General features: G+C 42.6%; 2 protein-coding genes across 2 annotated transcripts in view; one reads left to right on the top strand and one right to left on the bottom strand.

The window, feature by feature from the left end:
- Positions 1 to 19358, top strand: part of LOC144007179 (uncharacterized) — a 337746-nt gene that overhangs the window by 184160 nt on the left and 134228 nt on the right. The window lies entirely within an intron of this gene.
- The window catches only part of LOC144007699 (uncharacterized), a 28857-nt gene continuing 12189 nt past the window's right edge, over positions 2691 to 19358 (bottom strand). Inside the window, exons 2-3 of the mRNA XM_077507546.1 lie at positions 7723 to 8388; positions 2691 to 5519 (exon numbers count right to left, since the gene is read on the bottom strand). Of these exons, the coding sequence (XP_077363672.1) occupies positions 4021 to 5519; positions 7723 to 8388 (2165 nt within the window). The 3' untranslated portion in view covers positions 2691 to 4020. The remainder of the gene's footprint in view (positions 5520 to 7722; positions 8389 to 19358) is intronic.

Below are 19358 nucleotides of genomic sequence, written 5' to 3'. Positions count from 1 at the left end.
CCATTACAAAGATACTCGTATATTCACTATCTTTTATAAAAGAATTAATAAAAGCGAGCCTATTAAGATATTCACTTTCATTCTGGTAAAATTCATAAGGTGTATAAACATTTAAGACAATAAAAGTATTCCTATCATGTGTAACGTTAACTGCAATGGCCCAGTCAACCTCAAGCCGAATTACAGAAATTAATGGGTCTAGTTTCTTATGCCAAAAAATGGCTATCCCACCAGGTATTCTGCCACGCACAATACCCAAACCCAAATCAGTTGTGGACTCCCCTGCCCCATAGAAGTCACTGTGCACAGTGTTGAGTTTGTCCAGATCTTGTACAGATAGCATAGTCTCTTGTATACATAGAATATCAAAACTCTCAAAGAGTGCGTCAATAACAATACGCCGTGCTTTGTCAGCAGCCCCTTGTCCAGTAGGCAGTCCACGCGAATTGTATGACACAACTTTCATCATTCATTCAACATCCACTTGCACACTTACCCCTCCTTGCATAGGGGGCGCAGTGGCCATAATCGGCCCGAGGGCGGTAGCTCTACGTGGTTCATAATACCTCCGAACCAGAGCCCCTTCGGGCCATAATTCAGGATTATACATTTCATTGATGTCCTGACATTCTGCAGTAACTTTGAAACAGCCATATCGGCTACGTGCACAATCGATTTTTAGGCAGGTCACATCCCTGTTAAGTTTTGACTTAAGATACTCTGACAGCGTCTCTGCATCCAAATCTGGACAGAATTTGGTGGCCAAAACACTCACTATTTTAGTCTTTACGACTTTTATAGTACTTACAGCGCCAGTGCCGATTATCGAAATAGATCCAGCTTTTTTTCGGCCAGCGGCAGCAACAGGCATTCCCAGCGCTGTATTCGCCAGTTTCTGCCGAGGCCGTCCTTTCTTGACAACTTTACTCCACCCAGGAGAGCCGGTGGTGGGTACAAACCCAGCTGAGTCATTTTTCGTTGACGTTCCGCTAACACCGAGGCCGGTAGATTTCGCCCCGGTACGATTCACAGGCGTCAGATCAGAAGAGCTTGCGGACAATCGCCGCTCCGTGGCGCATAATTCCACCTCAGAGTCCAGTGCACCAGCTGCCACTTGTTTTACACCTTCGGACTCGACGCACTCGTCATTCCGCCACGCCGGTGCCACTGCAACTGCGCCGCCACTGCCATCGCCGTCCGGAACACCAGCACCCGTCAACCGCACCGCTCGTCCGGGCCTCCAGCGCAGACACTCGGCAGCTCACTTCCGCAACACCCGTCCGAACCTGCTCACAGACATCAGCTTGCAGCGAGGTGACGTGTTTCAGCGCACCCAGCTCAGCACTCAGGTGCTCCATTCTCCGTAGCAAACAGGAAACATCCAGGCTGGCAAATGATATCGGCGGTAGATCGTCGAGATAGTGACAAACAAATCTAGGGATATCCTCCCCACATTCGTTCAACACACTAAGACAAAGTTTTATATTGTTGGCGTCTTTATTTTGCCCTTTATGTCCAACGCATCGTTGCGTAGTCCTAGGGCAAAGTTCAAACAACACTTTCTTAACTGCGGTCAAGCCAGCCGCCACTCGAAAAGACGAAGTCAAGCCAGCCGCCCCAACGATTGTTAATACTGTGCATTACGGTAACATGCCGACGTGCCCCTGCGCTGGCCACCTTCAAAATAAAAGCTGCTCAACGCCTGGTTTAGGGTTTAAAATAAAGAATCATAAAAAAATAACGGTTTGTTATTCCAGAACCAGACCAGTTCTAAGGGACACTACACCACCCCAGGTATCCAGCCAAAGTACTTTCAACAAAATCTGATGTTGCATTTCAAAATAAAACTCATTTGAAAATTGAAATCTCGACATTAATCCCTGATTTAAAAAAATCATTAAAAACTCATGGTTTGTTATCCCAGGACCAGACTAGTTCTAGGGGACACTACAGCACCCCAGGTATCCCGCCAAAGTACTTTGAACAAAATCTGATGTTGCATTTCAAAATAAAACTCATTTGAAAATTTAAATCTCGACTATTATCGCTGATTTAAAAAAAATCATTAAAAATTCATGGTTTGTTATCCCAGGACCAGACCAGTTCTGAGGGACACTACACCACCCCAGGTATCCAACCAAAGTACTTTGAACAAAATCTGATGTTGCATTTCAAAATTTTTGAATCAGCAATAATAGTCGAGATTTAAATTTTCAAATGAGTTTTATTTTGAAATGCAACATCAGATTTTGTTCAAAGTAGTTTGGCTGGATACCTGGGGTGCTGTAGTGTCCCTTAGAACTGGTCTGGTCCTGGGATAACAAACCATGAATTTTTAATGATTTTTTGAAAACAGGGATTAATGTCGGAAAATAAATTTTTCAAAACAGTTTTATTTTGAAATGCAACATCAGATTTTGTTGAAAGTACTTTGGTTGGATACCTGGGGTGGTGTAGTGTCCCTCAGAACTGGTCTGGTTCTGGAATAACAAACCGTTGTTTTTTTATGATTCTCTATTTTAAACCATAAACCAGGTGTTGCTCAGCTTTTATTTTGAAGGTGGCCAACGCAGGGGCACGTCGGCACGTTACCGTAATGCACAGTATTAACAATCGTTGGGGCGGCTGGCTTGACTTCGTCTTTTCGAGTGGCGGCTGGCCTGACCGCAGTCTTTCTTAGAGGCTTCAATCGCCTTGGTGTCGAACGTGTTCATCTCCAACAGGACGATCTCTTCCTGATTTAAAGTCCTCATTTTTGTAACAAGAAAAGTGAGAAGTTCATCCTCCACAACTGTCTTGCCATCAGTTGTCCTGTATATCACAGGTTTTAATCTCGAGCGTTTCAATGCAGGAGTTGTAGCGCTCCCTCCTGCAGCGTCCGCCATGATTTTTTGCCTCCTGTGAATGAGTTTTGTGAATGAGATTGATTAAAGGTTGTTGTTGCTTAAGTGTTATAATTGACTTTTTCCATTCAGAGGTCCGCAAAAATGCACAGGGTCTTTGGTTTGGCATTGACAACTAGCCTACAGTGAGAAAACAGCTGAAGATTACAAGACTACAAGCAACCATGAACTGGCCCTGGCACTCTCATATTAAGAGTTCTTTACTTTTAAACAATAAGTAACTTGAGAGTTTCTGCACATTTTAAAATTGTAAAATACAACTTGACGCCACTCCCCACAAATAGATGCAGTAGAATTTAGTGAACAAACTTTTACCCTTGACTTCTCATTTCAAAACGAGTAATCCATCTTGTTCGGTGAGACGAATAAACATTTGGTTTCCCCGTCATAACAGCCCTCTGAGATAAACCCTGAGGACTGCAACAAAACTGAGTTTTGACACCCCTGAGCTAGTCTAACAGCACAACAACCTCCCAAAATCCCCACTTAACTGGCATTGCTGCTTGAAATATGTCATATGTGTGCACGTAAGGACCCAATATTATTTGTTGAACAGTTGTGATTCTTTCAGAAACAATGAATTATACAAGTTTCCTCCTGTAAACGTCATGTAACATATCATTTATACGCCTTTAAGGCAAGTTGGAAAATGTCCGAAGTCCTCTTGTTTTTAACAAATTTAAATCACCATAAATCACGCTGTCCATGGAACTGAGTGATTAAAAAAAAGGGGTCCTCAAAGTGGACATACCGTCCACCCACTGACGAGATGGTAGGAGCAAGATGGCCGCCCTGTGGCTTCAACGGCTTGCACGGGCGTGTAAGGGCTATCTGCTATCCAGTCATATATACAGGTCGGTGTGCTGTATATATATAAGGCAAACTACATATGAACGGACATTTACATGTCAACATGTCAGATTATAGACGTCAGTTATAATCTGCAGCCACTTGTCAGGTTGATGTTACGTTTTCAAAACAAATTCATTTTCAAAATAGGCTAAGACACATACAACACACAATACAAGTACACAGATCAATCATTCTTTTAGCAGTAGAAATTTCTGCACCATTTTAAACGTCAATTCCTAAATGAGATCATATCAAGCTTCATTCATCAACCGCTTTTCTCACCAGCACACTTGTGCCTCTCAGCGTTGCCCTTTGTTGGGAATCTTTGACCACAAACTGAGCAAGCAAAAGGCTTCTCTCCAGTGTGGGTTCTTGTGTGGATTTTTAAGTATCCCTTGGAAGAAAAATTTTGACCACAAACTGAGCAAGCAAAGGGCTTCTCTCCAGTGTGGGTTCGCGTGTGTATTTTTAAGTATCCCTTGTAAGAAAAATTTTGACCACAAACTGAGCAAGCAAAGGGCTTCTCTCCAGTGTGGGTTCTTGTGTGTGTTTTTAATTTTTCCTTTTCAGGAAATTTCTTACCACAAACTGAGCAGGCAAAGGGCTTCTCTCCAGTGTGGGTTCTTGTGTGTTTTTTTAATTTTTCCTTAGAAGGAAATTTCTTACCACAAACTGAGCAAGCAAAGGGCTTCTCTCCAGTGTGGGTTCTTGTGTGTTTTTTTAATTTTTCCTTTTCAGGAAATTTCTTACCACAAACTGAGCAGGCAAAGGGCTTCTCTCCAGTGTGGGTTCTTGTGTGGATTTTTAAGTGTACCCTCCGAGCAAAATTTTGACCACAAACCAAGCAAGTAAAGGGCTTCTCTCCAGTGTGGGTTCTTGTGTGTATTTTTAAGCTTCCCTTGAAAGCAAAATTTTGACCACAAACCAAGCAAGCAAAGGGCTTCTCTCCAGTGTGGGTTCGCATGTGCGTTGTTAAACTTCCCTTCTGAGAGAAACTTTGACCACAAACTGAGCAAGCAAAAGGCTTCTCTCCAGTGTGGATTTGCGTGTGCCTTGTTAAACTTCCCTTCTCAGAAAAATTTTGACCACAAACTGAGCAAGCAAAAGGCTTCTCTCCAGTGTGGGTTCTTGTGTGTGTTTTTAATTTTTCCTTAGAAGGAAATTTCTTACCACAAACTGAGCAAGCAAAGGGCTTCTCTCCAGTGTGGGTTCTTGTGTGTATTTTTAAGTATCCCTTGAAAGAAAATTTTTGACCACAAACTGAGCAAGCAAAAGGCTTCTCTCCAGTGTGGTTTCTTGTGTGTATTTTTAAGTATCCCTTGGAAGAAAAATTTTGACCACAAACTGAGCAAGCAAAAGGCTTCTCTCCAGTGTGGTTTCTTGTGTGTATTTTTAAGTATCCCTTGGAAGAAAAATTTTGACCACAAACTGAGCAAGCAAAAGGCTTCTCTCCAGTGTGGGTTCTTGTGTGCCTTGTTAAACTTCCCTTCTCAGAGAAATTTTGACCACAAACTGAGCAGGCAAAGGGCTTCTCTCCAGTGTGGTTTCTTGTGTGTATTTTTAAGTATCCCTTGGAAGAAAAATTTTGACCACAAACTGAGCAGGCAAAGGGCTTCTCTCCAGTGTGGGTTCTTGTGTGTATTTTTAAGTATCCCTTGGAAGAAAAATTTTGACCACAAACTGAGCAGGCAAAGGGCTTCTCTCCAGTGTGGGTTCTTGTGTGTGTTTTTAATTGTCTCTTGCGAGCAAAATTTTTACCACAAACTGAGCAGGCAAAGGGCTTCTCTCCAGTGTGGTTTCTTGTGTGTGTTTTTAAGTGTATCTTGCGAGCAAAATTTTGACCACAAACCGAGCAAGCAAAGGGCTTCTCTCCAGTGTGGTTTCTTGTGTGTATTTTTAAGTATCCCTTGGAAGAAAAATTTTGACCACAAACTGAGCAGGCAAAGGGCTTCTCTCCAGTGTGGGTTCTTGTGTGTGTTTTTAATTGTCTCTTGCGAGCAAAATTTTTACCACAAACTGAGCAAGCAAAGGGCTTCTCTCCAGTGTGGGTTCTTGTGTGTGTTTTTAAGTATCCCTTGGAAGAAAAATTTTGACCACAAACTGAGCAAGCAAAAGGCTTCTCTCCAGTGTGGATTTGCATGTGCCTTGTTAAACTTCCCTTCTGAGAGAAACTTTGACCACAAATTGAGCAAGCAAAGGGCTTCTCTCCAGTGTGGGTTCTTGTGTGTGTTTTTAAGTGTTCCTTGCGAGCAAATTTTCGACCACAAACTGTGCAAGCAAAGGGTTTATCACCAGTGTGGCCCATCGCGTGTGTTCTCAATTGAGACTTGGAACCAAAGGTTTTTCCACACTGAGAACATTTCCACCGTTTGCCATCAGTGTGACATGTCACATCATCGTCACACTGTTCATCGTCAGCAGTGTGAGGAGCGTGTGACGCGTCTTCACCATCTGACATGAGAGCTAACCGGCTGTCATCTTCTGTCATTTGTTGTCTTGACCTGCTGCTTGGAGACTCCGCCCCTTTGTTCTCTTCATATTGACGTTCATCTTCAGTCTTCAAATGGACACCAGTCACGGGCAACTCTGTGAAGTGCTCCTCCTCTTCAATGTATGGTGGCAGCTGCTCCTCTTTTTTGATGTTGGGAGGCTGTTGCTGCTGCTCTTCATTAACTTGAAGAGGCTCCAAGTCCTCCTCCTGTTTCACGCCAGGGAACTCTGGCTCCTGCCGCTCAGGAAAAATATATTTTTCACTGACATCTGCGAGACAAAAGATACACATGGTTTGGTAAAGTTAATGCATTGTGTTGTTATGTATAGGGATGTCCCGATACAACTTTTTTTACTTCCGATCCGATACAGATATTTTATCCTCGAGTACTTCCGATACCGATATCAGTCCGATACCATATCATTGGAGGTGTCCCGATGCAACTTTTTCTCCTTCCAATCTACAACCGATATTTTAGCTTAAGGTGACTGTAAATTACCAATATCAGTCCGATACCAATTCAGCAAGAATGATTTGTTTGTATTCGTATGAAATGTTACAAGAAACTTGATCAAGTGATACTATTTAATTATATAAGGAATAACCAGCACTAGTAGGTATGAGAAAATATGACCCATTTTTTCCAAAATTTGGGTTAACCTAAATTCAACTAAAAATATATGTACTGCATTTTAACAAAAATAAATACAAAATGAATAAAAGGACCTTGAGGAATAATCTGAATGAAGTAAACAAAAATAAATTATACTCTTTCAAGTGCAAAATAATTCAAGTTTACAGGCAGTAGATACAGAATCTTATACTGTGTTGCGTTATTTTTTTGACACACTAATTTGTGCATAATTAATTAACCTAAAATAATGTGCTCAACAACAGCCTTTTAAAATGTATATAAGGCAAACTACATATGAACGGACATTTACATGTCAACATGACGGATTATAGCCGTCAGTTATAATCTGCAGCCACTTGTCAGGTTGATGTTACGTTTTCAAAACAAATTCATTTTCAAAATAGGCTAAGACACACACAACACACAATACAAGTACACAGATCAATCATTCATTTAGCGGTAGAAATTTCTGCACCATTTGAAATGTCAATTCCTAAATGAGATCATATCAAGCTTCATTCATCAACCGCTTTTCTCACCAGCACACTTGTGCCTCTCAGCGTTGCCCTTTGTTGGGAATCTTTGACCACAAACTGAGCAAGAAAATGGTTTCTCATCAGTGTGAGTCTTTGTGTGTCTTTTTAATGTTTTATTAACAGTAACTTTTTGACCACAAACTGAGCAAGCAAAAGGCTTCTCTCCAGTGTGGGTTCTTGTGTGGATTTTTAAGTTTCCCTTCTGAGCAAAATTTTGACCACAAACTGAGCAGGCAAAAAGCTTCTCTCCAGTGTGGGTTCTTGTGTGTATTTTTAATTTGTCCTTATAACGAAATTTCTTACCACAAACTGAGCAGGCAAAAGGCTTCTCTCCAGTGTGGGTTCTTGTGTGTCTTTTTAAGTGTCCCTTGCGAGCAAATTTTCGACCACAAACCGAGCAAGCAAAGGGCTTCTCGCCAGTGTGGGTTTGCGTGTGCCTTTTTAAAGTTCCCTTCTCAGAGAAACTTCGACCACAAACTGAGCAGACAAAGGGTTTATCACCAGTGTGGCCCATCGCATGATTTCTCAATTGAGACTTGAAACCAAAGGTTTTTCCACACTGAGAACATTTCCACCGTTTGCCATCAGTGTGAAATGTCACATCATCGTCACACTGTTCATCGTCAGCAGTGTGAGGAGCGTGTGACGCGTCTTCACCATCTGACATGAGAGCTAACCGGCTGTCATCATCTTCTGTCATTTGTTGTCTTGAGCTGCTGCTTGGAGACTCCGCCCCTTTGTTCTCTTCATATTGACGTTCATCTTCAGTCTTCAAATGGACACCAGTCACGGGCAACTCTGTGAAGTGCTCCTCCTCTTTAATGTATGGTGGTAGCTGCTCCTCTTTTTTGATGTTGGGAGGCTGTTGCCGCTTCTCTTCTTTAACTTGCAGAGGCTCCAAGTCCTCCTCCTGTTTCACGCCAGGGAACTCTGGCTCCTGCCGCTCAGGACAAATATATTTTTCACCGACATCTGCGAGACACAAGATACACATGGTTTGGTAAAGTTAATGCATTGTGATGTTATGTATTTCATATTGAAGTTTATCACATGGGCCACATGAGTGAAAGAATAACAAATCTGGCAAATGTTACATCTCATCTGCATTCTGTTCCAGAAATCACTTAACATAACTCTATAACCCTGATTGTTCCGGACATAAAAAATATTACATTGAATATTTGATTTTTTTTATTGAACATATAAACATACAAACAGCAGAGAAACAAAGAATTAAAAAAGAAAAGAACCCCATAAAATCATCAATCAATCACAGTTTACGTGTTCAAAAGGGATTACGAAGAAGTTAAAAACTTCTCTCGTCCTACCCTTTATACATGATATATTTAGACTTATTTCATTATTAATACAATACGAGGTTAATATTTCTAAAAATAAAATGTATAAACCTGGTTATGAATACAAGTGCACTTGGACATGCGTGCATTTGCTAGCAACATATGTACATGAAATTCCTAGACATATGCAATAATACATTTATGAATCATAGACTCATACTCAAAAATACAATTTTCATGCTCTTATCTGACACTAGTAATTTTTTTTTTAACTTTGCTTTTAAATTTTTTTTTAAAACTCAACAAGTGAGTCACATCTTTTCAGGTCAATTCCCAAATGATTCCACAAATTAACACCTTTAACAGATACACACCTTTGCTTAATATTTCTTCTTGTTTTGGGTTTATATATATCACCTTATATCTTTTTTTTCCCCTCTAATTTATTCAACATATAAACAGGCAAACAGCAGAGATAAAAAAAAAAAAAAAAAAAAACAGAATCAAAAGAAATGAAAATCCCAATAAAATAATCTTTCAATCAATCATAACTTACGTGTTCAAAAGGGAGTAGGAAGAAGTTAGAAACTTATCTAGTCCTACCCCTTTTACTAAATATATTTAAACTTATTTCATTATTAATACAATACTAATCTACTTGTGACGGAGCGTCAGTAACTGTCCGCCACTCTCCGACGGGGCACGCTGCCGTCTAGCTGAGAGGAGCAGCTACTTAGCTAGCTAGCCTTAGATAGGCTAGCTCGCTAAGGGGTATGGCGGCGCATGAGCATGCTGCGGCTTCAAGCTCTCCCCATTTGTGCGTGTTTTTCGTGTTTTTTATGTGTATTTTTGTAAGCTGTTCGAGTGTACCGGACTTTAAAATCAACTGGACTTGTTAAACATTTGCTTCCAGCAGAAAATGACTGTTTGTGGCGACTTTCATCGCATGCATGATATTCCGGATGAGATAGAGAGACCAGCGGGGTCTCCGTGGATTGTTATCGGGTCTGGTAGGCGACGGAGGCGCCGCGCGAGAGGAAGCAGAAGCGTGGCTGCAGAGCTGGCCTGCTAACTCGGCTCAGGAAACAGCCACTCAAACCATCGCTGCCAAGCATTTACCTCTCAAACGCCAGATCCATGGTGAACAAGACGGACGATTTGGATTTACAGCTGGCTGGAAGTAGTCACGTTCAAGAATGCAGCACGTCGGAGGCGCGTGAGCATGGCTCGTGAGTAGACGTGTTTCCTACGGCTCCCGCAGAAAATTTTTGGATTAATACATTTTGGACCTTGTAATCGATGGAACTTTTTTTTGGAAAGACAGTTTTTGTGAACTAATTGCCTCACGAGTGGACAAATGCCCCCTAAATCGTCTAAACAGCAGAGTGGGAGACACAACTCGGACTCCCTAGGGTAGCGTTAGCAAGGAAGCTAATACAAATGCTAACAATATGGAAGCACTAGCTAACGCAGTTTCTGCCGTGCAATCATCTATCGATTCGTTTCGGGAGGAGAACCGGGCCTCGATTGCCTCTTTGCATTCGATTTTGAATGTCTATGGCCAGCGAATTACGGATGTGGAGGACGGTATGAAGGAGTTCGACATGAGGCTTGGCAACGTGGAAACTTCTCATGCTTTACTGGCGAAAGAAAATTATGCGCTGAAGGAGAAGATGGCGTACCTGGAAAATTACACCAGGCGGCAAAACATACGCATTGTGGGAATACCGGAAAATGTGGAGGGCCCGCGACCATCGGAATTCATTTCCAAGCTTATCAGTGATGTGCTTGGGGAAGATAACTTCGAGAAACCACTTTCGGTGGATCGCGCCCACAGAAGCCTGGCACCCAAACCGAAGGATGGCGATAGCAGACCACGGCCGTTCATCGTTCGACTTCATCATTTTCAAAGTAAAGAGTTGATCCTTCGCCTCGCCAGACAAGCGGGCCCTCTCTTCTACAACGGATCAAGAATTCACATTTTTCCTGACTACAGCCCGGATGTCAACAAACGGCGTGCAGCCTTCTCCGAATCTAAAAGGAAGCTCCATGCCGCAAAGATCCAGTTTGCCCTCTACTTCCCAGCAACTCTGCAATTTACACACAACGGAAGACAAATGAGGTTCACCGATCATGTGGCGGCGCTGACTTACGTCAATGAAAACGTGACTTTGAGCTCCACTTCACAAGCTGCTGATGGTGATTGAGGTGAAGCTACTGATCCAGACGGCTTTCCGGCTATATTTTTTAAACATTTCTGGTTAATGTTTGCTCCATTATTTCTAAGAGTAGTAACTGAAATTAAAAGTAAAGGTGATATACGTCAAGATATGAATATAGCAGCAATTAAACTTTTATTAAAGCCAGAAAAAGACCCTACCCTCCCGTCAAGTTACCGACCGATATCACTAATTAATACCGATATTAAAATTATCGCTAAGGCCTTGGCATCTCGATTAGAGACGGTAATCTCGACAATTATTCATAGTGATCAAACAGGTTTTATTAAAGGTCGTCATTCTACTAATAATATTAGGAGACTCTTTAACTTGATTAGTATGTCACAGCGGTATGATAAAAAGGCAGTTGTTATTTCGCTGGATGCAGAAAAAGCATTCGATAAAGTTAACTGGTCCTTCCTCTTTGCTGTCTTAAATAAATTCGGCTTCGGGGAGTCATTCATTCAATGGGTCTCAATATTATATGATTCTCCTAAAGCTACAGTTACTACTAATGGGATTACATCACAGAGTTTTACTTTACAAAGGGGAACAAGACAAGGGTGCCCAATTTCTCCTTTATTATTTGCTATATTTATTGAGCCGCTTGCATTAGCTATACGTCAGGATAGACGGATCCAAGGAATCCACTCCGGGACAATAGAACATAAAATTAATCTATATGCCGATGATATATTACTCTATTTAGAAGAACCTGCTATCTCGCTAGGGGAAGCATTTAAATTAATAACTAAATTCTCTCACTTATCAGATTACTCTATTAACTGGACAAAATCAACATTATTACCTATTACAGAAAATTCATGGAATCCTACAAGTCAGGATCCACACTACTCCTTTCCTACAGGTAATTTAAAATACTTAGGTGTTAAAATTTCACCTAAGTTAACTGAATTAACTTCTTTAAATTTTTCACCATTATTGGATAGTATCCGTAGTGACCTGGAGCGCTGGAATAATCTTCCGATCTCTTTAATAGGACGGATAGCTACTATAAAAATGAAAGTTTTACCAAAGATTAATTATTTATTTTCAATGATTCCATTTAAACCTACGTCTAACTGGTTCCAATCGCTGGACTCTGCTATCATAAAATTCTATTGGAATAAAAAAAAAGCCAAAATTAGTCTATCTACTCTTCAGGAAAGTAAATCTAAAGGAGGTTTAGAGGCACCAAACTTTATGTACTATTATCTAGCTAATCAACTACAATATCTTGTGCTATGGACACAACCCAACAGAGATACTAACTGTTGGTTGGAATTGGAGCAGAAGGATTGTAATAATCTTAGACTGTCAGATTTACTCTTTATTACAAAATCAATAAGACGACATAATTGTTTTAAAAACCCAATGATAGCCGCCACCCTGACTGCCTGGTGGAAGGCATTAGAAATTACAAACTCCCAATTGGCGCCCTGTGGGCTCTCTCCCATTTGGCATAACCCCGACTTTCAACTTAATAATCAGTCGTTCCATTTAAGCCTATGGGAGCAGAAAGGAATTACACACCTTCATCATCTTTTCTCAGATAATAAGTTTATATCGTATACAAACTTGGTCCAGAAATATGAAATAAAAAAGGGAAATTTCTTACATTATCTGCAAGTTAAAAATATGGTTAAGAAACAAATCCCAACACTTCAGGATACGCTCCAACTGCCTGTCTTAGCTAAAGATATTATAAAGCTTTCTCCAACAACAATAAAGAAAATATCAAAAATATATAAGTTATTTTTATACACAAATAAAACGTATTTACCGACTTTAAAATGGGAAAAAGACTTGTCTATAGTTCCGGAACCAGACTTTTGGACCCAAATCTGTGAAAATGTATTTAAAATGACCAAACAGACAAATTTGCAACTTATCCAATATAAGATACTTCATAGAACATATATTACACAATATATGATGAAAAAAATGGGACTCTCTGACTCCGACATTTGTCTCCAGTGCTCACAAAACACTGCCGATACTTATCTTCATGCTTTATGGTCATGTACTCCAGTGCTGCATTTCTGGACTAAAATCTTGGGAAAGCTCGCTGATATATTAAACTGTAGGCTTCCTTTATCTCCAAGACTGTGTTTACTAGGTGACTTAACAATAACTGAGCTACCATGTAAACAATCTCAATCTATATTTATAGCCCTTACTATTGCTAAAAAAATAATCCTTGTCAATTGGAAAAATAAACAATCTCTAAATATCGACCACTGGTTAAACTTACTAATAAATTATATCTCAATGGAAAAAATCTCTGCCTTAAATAAAAATCAAGTATCAAGATTTAAACAAATATGGTCTATGTACATAGAATATTTTAATCTCAATTTGGCAACTTAATCCTGCCAAGATTCTGCCTGTTAACGAGAGCCACCACATCGTTACAACTTCTGTTTTCGCTGCTCCTGTATTTGGTATTTTGTATCTGATTGTTTTTATTTTTATATAGTCAGGAACCTAGTTGCTGCTAGTGGGCTCGAGCATACCACACTATACGACACTATACTCAATAACTCCTTAAGATCTATTTCTAGTGGGCACTAAGCATCAACACTTGGTGTTACTGCATGCTAATTAGTCAATTTTCTTGACGCCGTCCCCTGTGGTCGGGCGGGGGTGGTTCTGCCCCCCCCCCCCCCCCCCGTTGTCTGCTCGGTGGCGGTTGCGTCTTGGCCGCTCCCTGGGCCCCCTGTGGGGTGCGGTGTTGGGGTGCTTCCCCTGGTGCCCGGGGCGGTGCCGTCCCGGCGCGTTCCGCTGCTCCGTGCCCGGCGGCGCGGTTCGGGGTGGGTGGGCCTCCGGTGTGCCCCGTGGTTCCCTCTCCCTTCCCCCTTCCTCCCCCCCGTCGCCTCTCCCTCCTCGCCTCCTCCCGCCCATCCTCCTCTGCCTCACGGTCCCTTTTCCCTTGTCGCCCTCCCTCCTCCTCTCCCCCCCCGCCTCCTGCCCTGCAGCCGCCCTTTCGCCTTCTTGTCGTCTTCTCCCCGCTTCCCCCGCCCCCCCCCCTTCCCTGTCTGCCCTGCGGCCCCTCCCCCTCCCTCTCCCTGGGCCTGGGGCTCCCTCCCCGGCCCGGGCGTCGGGCTCCGGGGGCCGGGCGAGGGTTTGGGGCCTGCCCCACTCCGGTATAACTCCTGGCGCCCCGGGCGGGCTCCGGTGGCCGGTGGGCTGTCCGGTAGCCCTGCTGCGCTGGCTGTCCGCCCATTGTGGTGCCGGGTGGATGAGGTGGGGGGCGGCAGGGGGTGGGGGTGCTGGGGGGCGGGCGTGCCACCTACACCCGCCGGGTTGGGTGAGGCCCCGCTGGTCGCTCCTCTTACTCACTTCACTAGCTTGCACTATACACTTTGTAAATATACACATAGGGCACACAACACATTTCTTGGTGGGGTGGGGAAGGGTGGAAACACCGTCTTCACCCTTCAACTCCCCTCCAATTTTAATGCACCTCACGTCCAAGGGGAGGGGTGAGTTGGGGCGGGGAGCCATCAGAGGGGATGGACTGCAGTGCCTGGCAGCGCTGTGGTCCCCCCCATTTGTGTCCCTGCCCCACCACTTTGTCCCTCCATTCCCTTTTTTAATGCACCACACATATACATATTCATTTTTTTGGGGGGGATACGGGTGTGTCGGAGTAGGGGAAATTTTTTCCCTCTGCTCCGACTCACCTGCTCCCAATTTTAATGCACCACACGCACACACTTGTATATACACTGGGTGGGGCCACATTCACGGTGTAAGGGTAGAGCTCGCCAGTCGGCGAGCTGGCGGACTCAGTAACAGGGTTAGGTGTCACTAGTACTCTGGCGTGACGACCGGGGCCTCTCCCCACCGGGCTCGGTGGTCTGGTGTTCCGCCTTCTCCCCTGGTGCTTCCTCCTCTGCTTCCCCCCTCCCGCCGCTGTGCAAATCTCGCGCGGCTGGAGGTGGGGTGGGCACATCTTCCCTCTCTGCGCTGCTGCCCGGTGCCTGTTTCCGGGGGGGGGTGGGGGGTTCTCGCGGGGGGCCGGGTTCGCGGGGGGGGGGTGGCGGCCGTCGGGGGGGGGCGGCTTGTTTGGGGGGGGGTGGAGGTATGGGTGGGTGGGGGGTTGGGTGCTGGGGGTCGGGGTGTGTTCGAGGGTTTGGGGGTCGGGGGTGGTGGGGCCTGGGTCGTGGTGGATGGCGGGTTTGGGTGGGGTGCGGGGGGGTCGTGGGGGGATGGGGGCTGGAGACCGGTGGGGCGCTGTGGGGGCCCGCTGGGCCTCGTTCTGCGGCCTTGGGCTCGGGGGTGTGGGCCGGGGCTGGGGCGGGGGTGTTCCGGGTGTCTGGGTCGGCTCGCCGACCGGTGTCCGCTCGGGTGGCTTGGGGGTGGCCTTGGTGCTGCCGCGGCCTGGGGATTCCGGGGGGGGGGGGGGTGCTCGCTTTGCTGGACCGCGGTTGACGGCTTCTTTCTTTGGTGGTGGTCCTTATGCATGCCAGATCCGTCGCACCAGCATCTACTGAAACTCAACAGAAGTACCCTCTCCCTCCCACAGCCCCTTGAATCAGTTGGTGCTGGTGTCTGTGGTTCTCACTTTGCTTTATCTATCCTTCCCTCCTTCCTCTCTTTAGTTTTTCCTCTGGTCACTTGAGATCTTAATTTATTAGAAGTATGAGGTTTCTGGGGTTGGCATAAGACTCCGGTTTTGTAACCACGCAGGAGGGGTCTTGTTGGTGCTGGACTTCACTTTGATGGATTGGATGTACTGGCTTCTATTGATCTCACTCTGCCTTATCGATCCTTCCCTCCTTCCTCTCTTTAGTTTTTCCTCTGGGCTCTTGAGATCTCGCTAAATTTGCTGGAATTTAGAGGCTTCCGGGGTTGGCGTAAGACTTTGATTTTGTAATCATGGGGAAGGCAGGAAGTGTTTGGTCGGTGCTGGATGTCACTTTGATTTACCTTTCTTTTCTCTTTATTTCTTTTTTTTTTCTGACCTTTTCTCTGGTCTCCTGACCATTTAAATCTCACGACTCTGGCAAGATTCTGAAGTACCTGGTTAAGGCGAAGGGTAATGGGATATTTATAAGGTTTTAGGTGAATGAATGAGTATAAATTTATACGTATTTGCACGCACGCACACGCACGCACGCAAACGCACGCAAACGCACACACGCAAACGCACGCACGCACGCACGCAAACGCACGCAAACGCACGCACACATACACACAAAAAAAAAAAAAAAAAAAAAAAAAAAAAAGAAAAAGAAAAGAGCAATGATGACAAGACGTTGAATCGGTAAGACTACCGAATGAACAATTCTGAGCTCTTCAAAAAAAAAAAAAAAAAAAAAAGAGGTGAAGCTACTGACTGTGTTGAAACACGAATAACTGATTGAAAGGACGGTATTATCGTTTGAAGTTTCACGTACTAATTTCATAATTTTTATTTTATTTGTTGAAATATATATTTTCTTTTTACATTTTACATTGTGGGTGTGGCAGGGATTTTTTTTTTCTTTTCCTTTTTTAATTTATGTCGATTTGTGAGTACACCATATGTGCAGCTACAGTTATATGATCCCTAAATATTTAATTTTATTGTTGATATATTTTGTTTTTTTTGTTTTTTTTTAGTTTCTTCAGGAGTACCACCTTTCTTGTTATGCTGACTTTCCATAACTTGTAGATAATATTTAGTTTTGACTGAGTTAACGTTTCTCTCTCTCTCTCTCTCTCTCTCTCTCTCTTTTATTTATCTATTATTGTTTTTGGTGGGGTCCATCAATGGTTGACAAATATTATTTCTGCGGGTAGCATGCAAATGCAAGTTTGCAGCAGTTTAAAGTTGTATGGGGGGGTAGGCCGGTTTGAGCCTTGTTTGTATGTTTTGGATGGTAATGTGTGTGTAGTTTTGTTTGTTTTATGTATATTTTGTGCACTTTACTGGTTTGTTTATCATCTTTTGGAGGCAGATACTGATACTCTTGAATTGAATGGTTCCAATGGCACAGGGTAGCGCACACGTATTCCCAGGTAATGATGATGTGAAAATTGTAAACTGGAATGTTAAGGGCCTGAATGGGGCAATCAAAAGGAAAAGAGTTCTCTCACATTTGCAATATCTCAAGGTTGGCATCGCCTTTCTACAGGAAACTCATCTTTTAAATCGAGACCAGTCAAAAATTCACAAAGAATGGGTAGGGCAAATGTTTCACTCCCAATTTAATTGTAAAGGTAGAGGTGTAGCTATACTTATTCATAAAAAAAATTCCCTTTGTTGTATCACAAACTATTTTAGATCCAAACGGTAGATATGTGATGATCGTGGGTGAGTTGTTTCAACTTCGCCTCGTGTTAGTAAATGTTTACGGCCCAAACTTTGATGATGACAATTTCTTTAAAAAGATGCTGAACTCCATCCCAAATTTAGATAGCCATCACTTAATTATGGGCGGGGATTATAATTTGGTAATGGACTCCACTTTGGACCGTTCTGCTCAATCGGTAATTAGACCATCTAAATCTGTACAAGTACTTAAATCATTTATAGATATGTATAAATTTATAGACCCGTGGAGATTTAAGCATCCCACTGAAAGGGAGTACTCATTTTATTCTAATGTACATAAGTCTTTTTCCAGGATAGATTTTTTTTATTGGATCCTCATTTGCTTAATCTTATTACAGATTGTAAATATGATCCAATCATTATTTCTGATCATGCCCCAATGAGTATTACAATTACTCTTCCGATCCAGCGGACAAAACGGACTTGGCAACTTGATACACTCCTCTTGGCAGATTCAGACTTTGTACAGTTTGTTACAGAACAGATAGATTTTATTTTACAGGTGAACAAAACTGATGATATCTCAGCCTCAACTCTTTGGGAGACGCTTAAAGCTTATCTCAGGGGGCAGATTATTTCTTGGTCTGCTTATAAAAGGAAAACGAAATATAATCAATTTGAAAAAGTGTCTACTGAAATTAAAGCATTGGACGGACTTATAGCTAGTTCTCCGACCCCAGATTTGATTAAGAAACGAGTTGGCATGCAAACTGAAATTGATCTCTTAACCACTGCTCAAGCGGAGAGACTTATACTTAAATCCCGTTGCAGTCTTTATGAAGAAGGGGATAAAACGTCCAAGTTATTGGCCAGTTACCTTCGCCAAAAAGCTGCTTCTCGTAATATTTCACAAATTATACTATCCGATGGCTCCTTAACAGAAGACCATCAGGATATCAATAATTGCTTTAAAATGTTTTACTCAAAATTATATACTTCAGACTCTGTATCGGATTACGAGCAGTTTGATCTTTTTTTTTCTAATCTGAATATTCCAAAAATTGACTCAGATTCTAAAAAGAGACTTGAGGAAAATTTGACGCTGGCGGAAGTTAATACCGCTATAATGTCCCTTCAAAGTGGGAAATGTCCTGGCCCAGATGGGTTTTCGACAGATTTCTACAAGAAATTTAAGGATAAACTGGCCCCACTTCTTCTATTGGTTTATGAAGAAGCATGGGAAAATAATATTCTTCCACCTACTTTTCGTCAGGCAGCTATTACACTGCTATTAAAGAAAGGTAAAGATCCTCGTGAATGCTCCTCATACAGACCTATTAATTTGACTAATTGTGATGGTAAAGTGCTATCAAAGATTATAGCACTCAGGCTTGAGACGATTCTTCCTCACATTATCTCAGAGGATCAATCTGGATTTATTCAGGGCAGACAATCTTATTTTAATTTGAGACGATTATTCAATATTATCTATACTGACTCTGATACTTCAGTTTCAGAAGCAGTTATATCTCTCGATGCAGAAAAGGCATTCGATCGGGTCGAATGGAAGTATATTTTTTTATACACTTGGTAGATTTGGTTTTGGTCCTAATTTCATTCAATATATTAATCTTATTTACACAGATCCTACTGCCTCAGTTTATACCAATGGTATATCTTCTGAATATTTTCCTCTGTACAGAGGGACAAAACAAGGGGATCCAGTGAGTCCATTGCTTTTTGTTCTAGCTATAGAGCCACTTGCTATAGCTCTTCGGAGCAGTAATATTATACAAGGTATATCACGTGGGGGTCTGACTCATACAGTATCTCTCTACGCAGATGACCTCCTGCTCTATATCACTGATCCTGTGTCATCTATCCCTGAAATTCTCAAGATCTTGCAAAAATTTGGAAATATATCTGGGTATAGACTAAATTTGAATAAGAGCGAGTACTTCCCTATTAGTGGTAACGCTGGAGAATATCCTAATCTCCCATTTAAGTTGTCTTCCTCATCCTTTACATACTTGGGTGTAAAAGTCACCAAATCTCATTATAATCTATTTAAAACAAATTTCATCCCTTTGCTTGAGCAGTGCAAACAGGATATTAAAAGATGGTCTATATTGCCGCTCTCCCTGATTGGCAGAGCAAATT

This window comes from Festucalex cinctus, chromosome 1 (assembly GCF_051991245.1).
Source record: "Festucalex cinctus isolate MCC-2025b chromosome 1, RoL_Fcin_1.0, whole genome shotgun sequence".
NCBI classification, from domain to species: Eukaryota; Metazoa; Chordata; class Actinopteri; order Syngnathiformes; family Syngnathidae; genus Festucalex; species Festucalex cinctus.
This window is presented reverse-complemented; position numbering and strand designations above follow the sequence as displayed.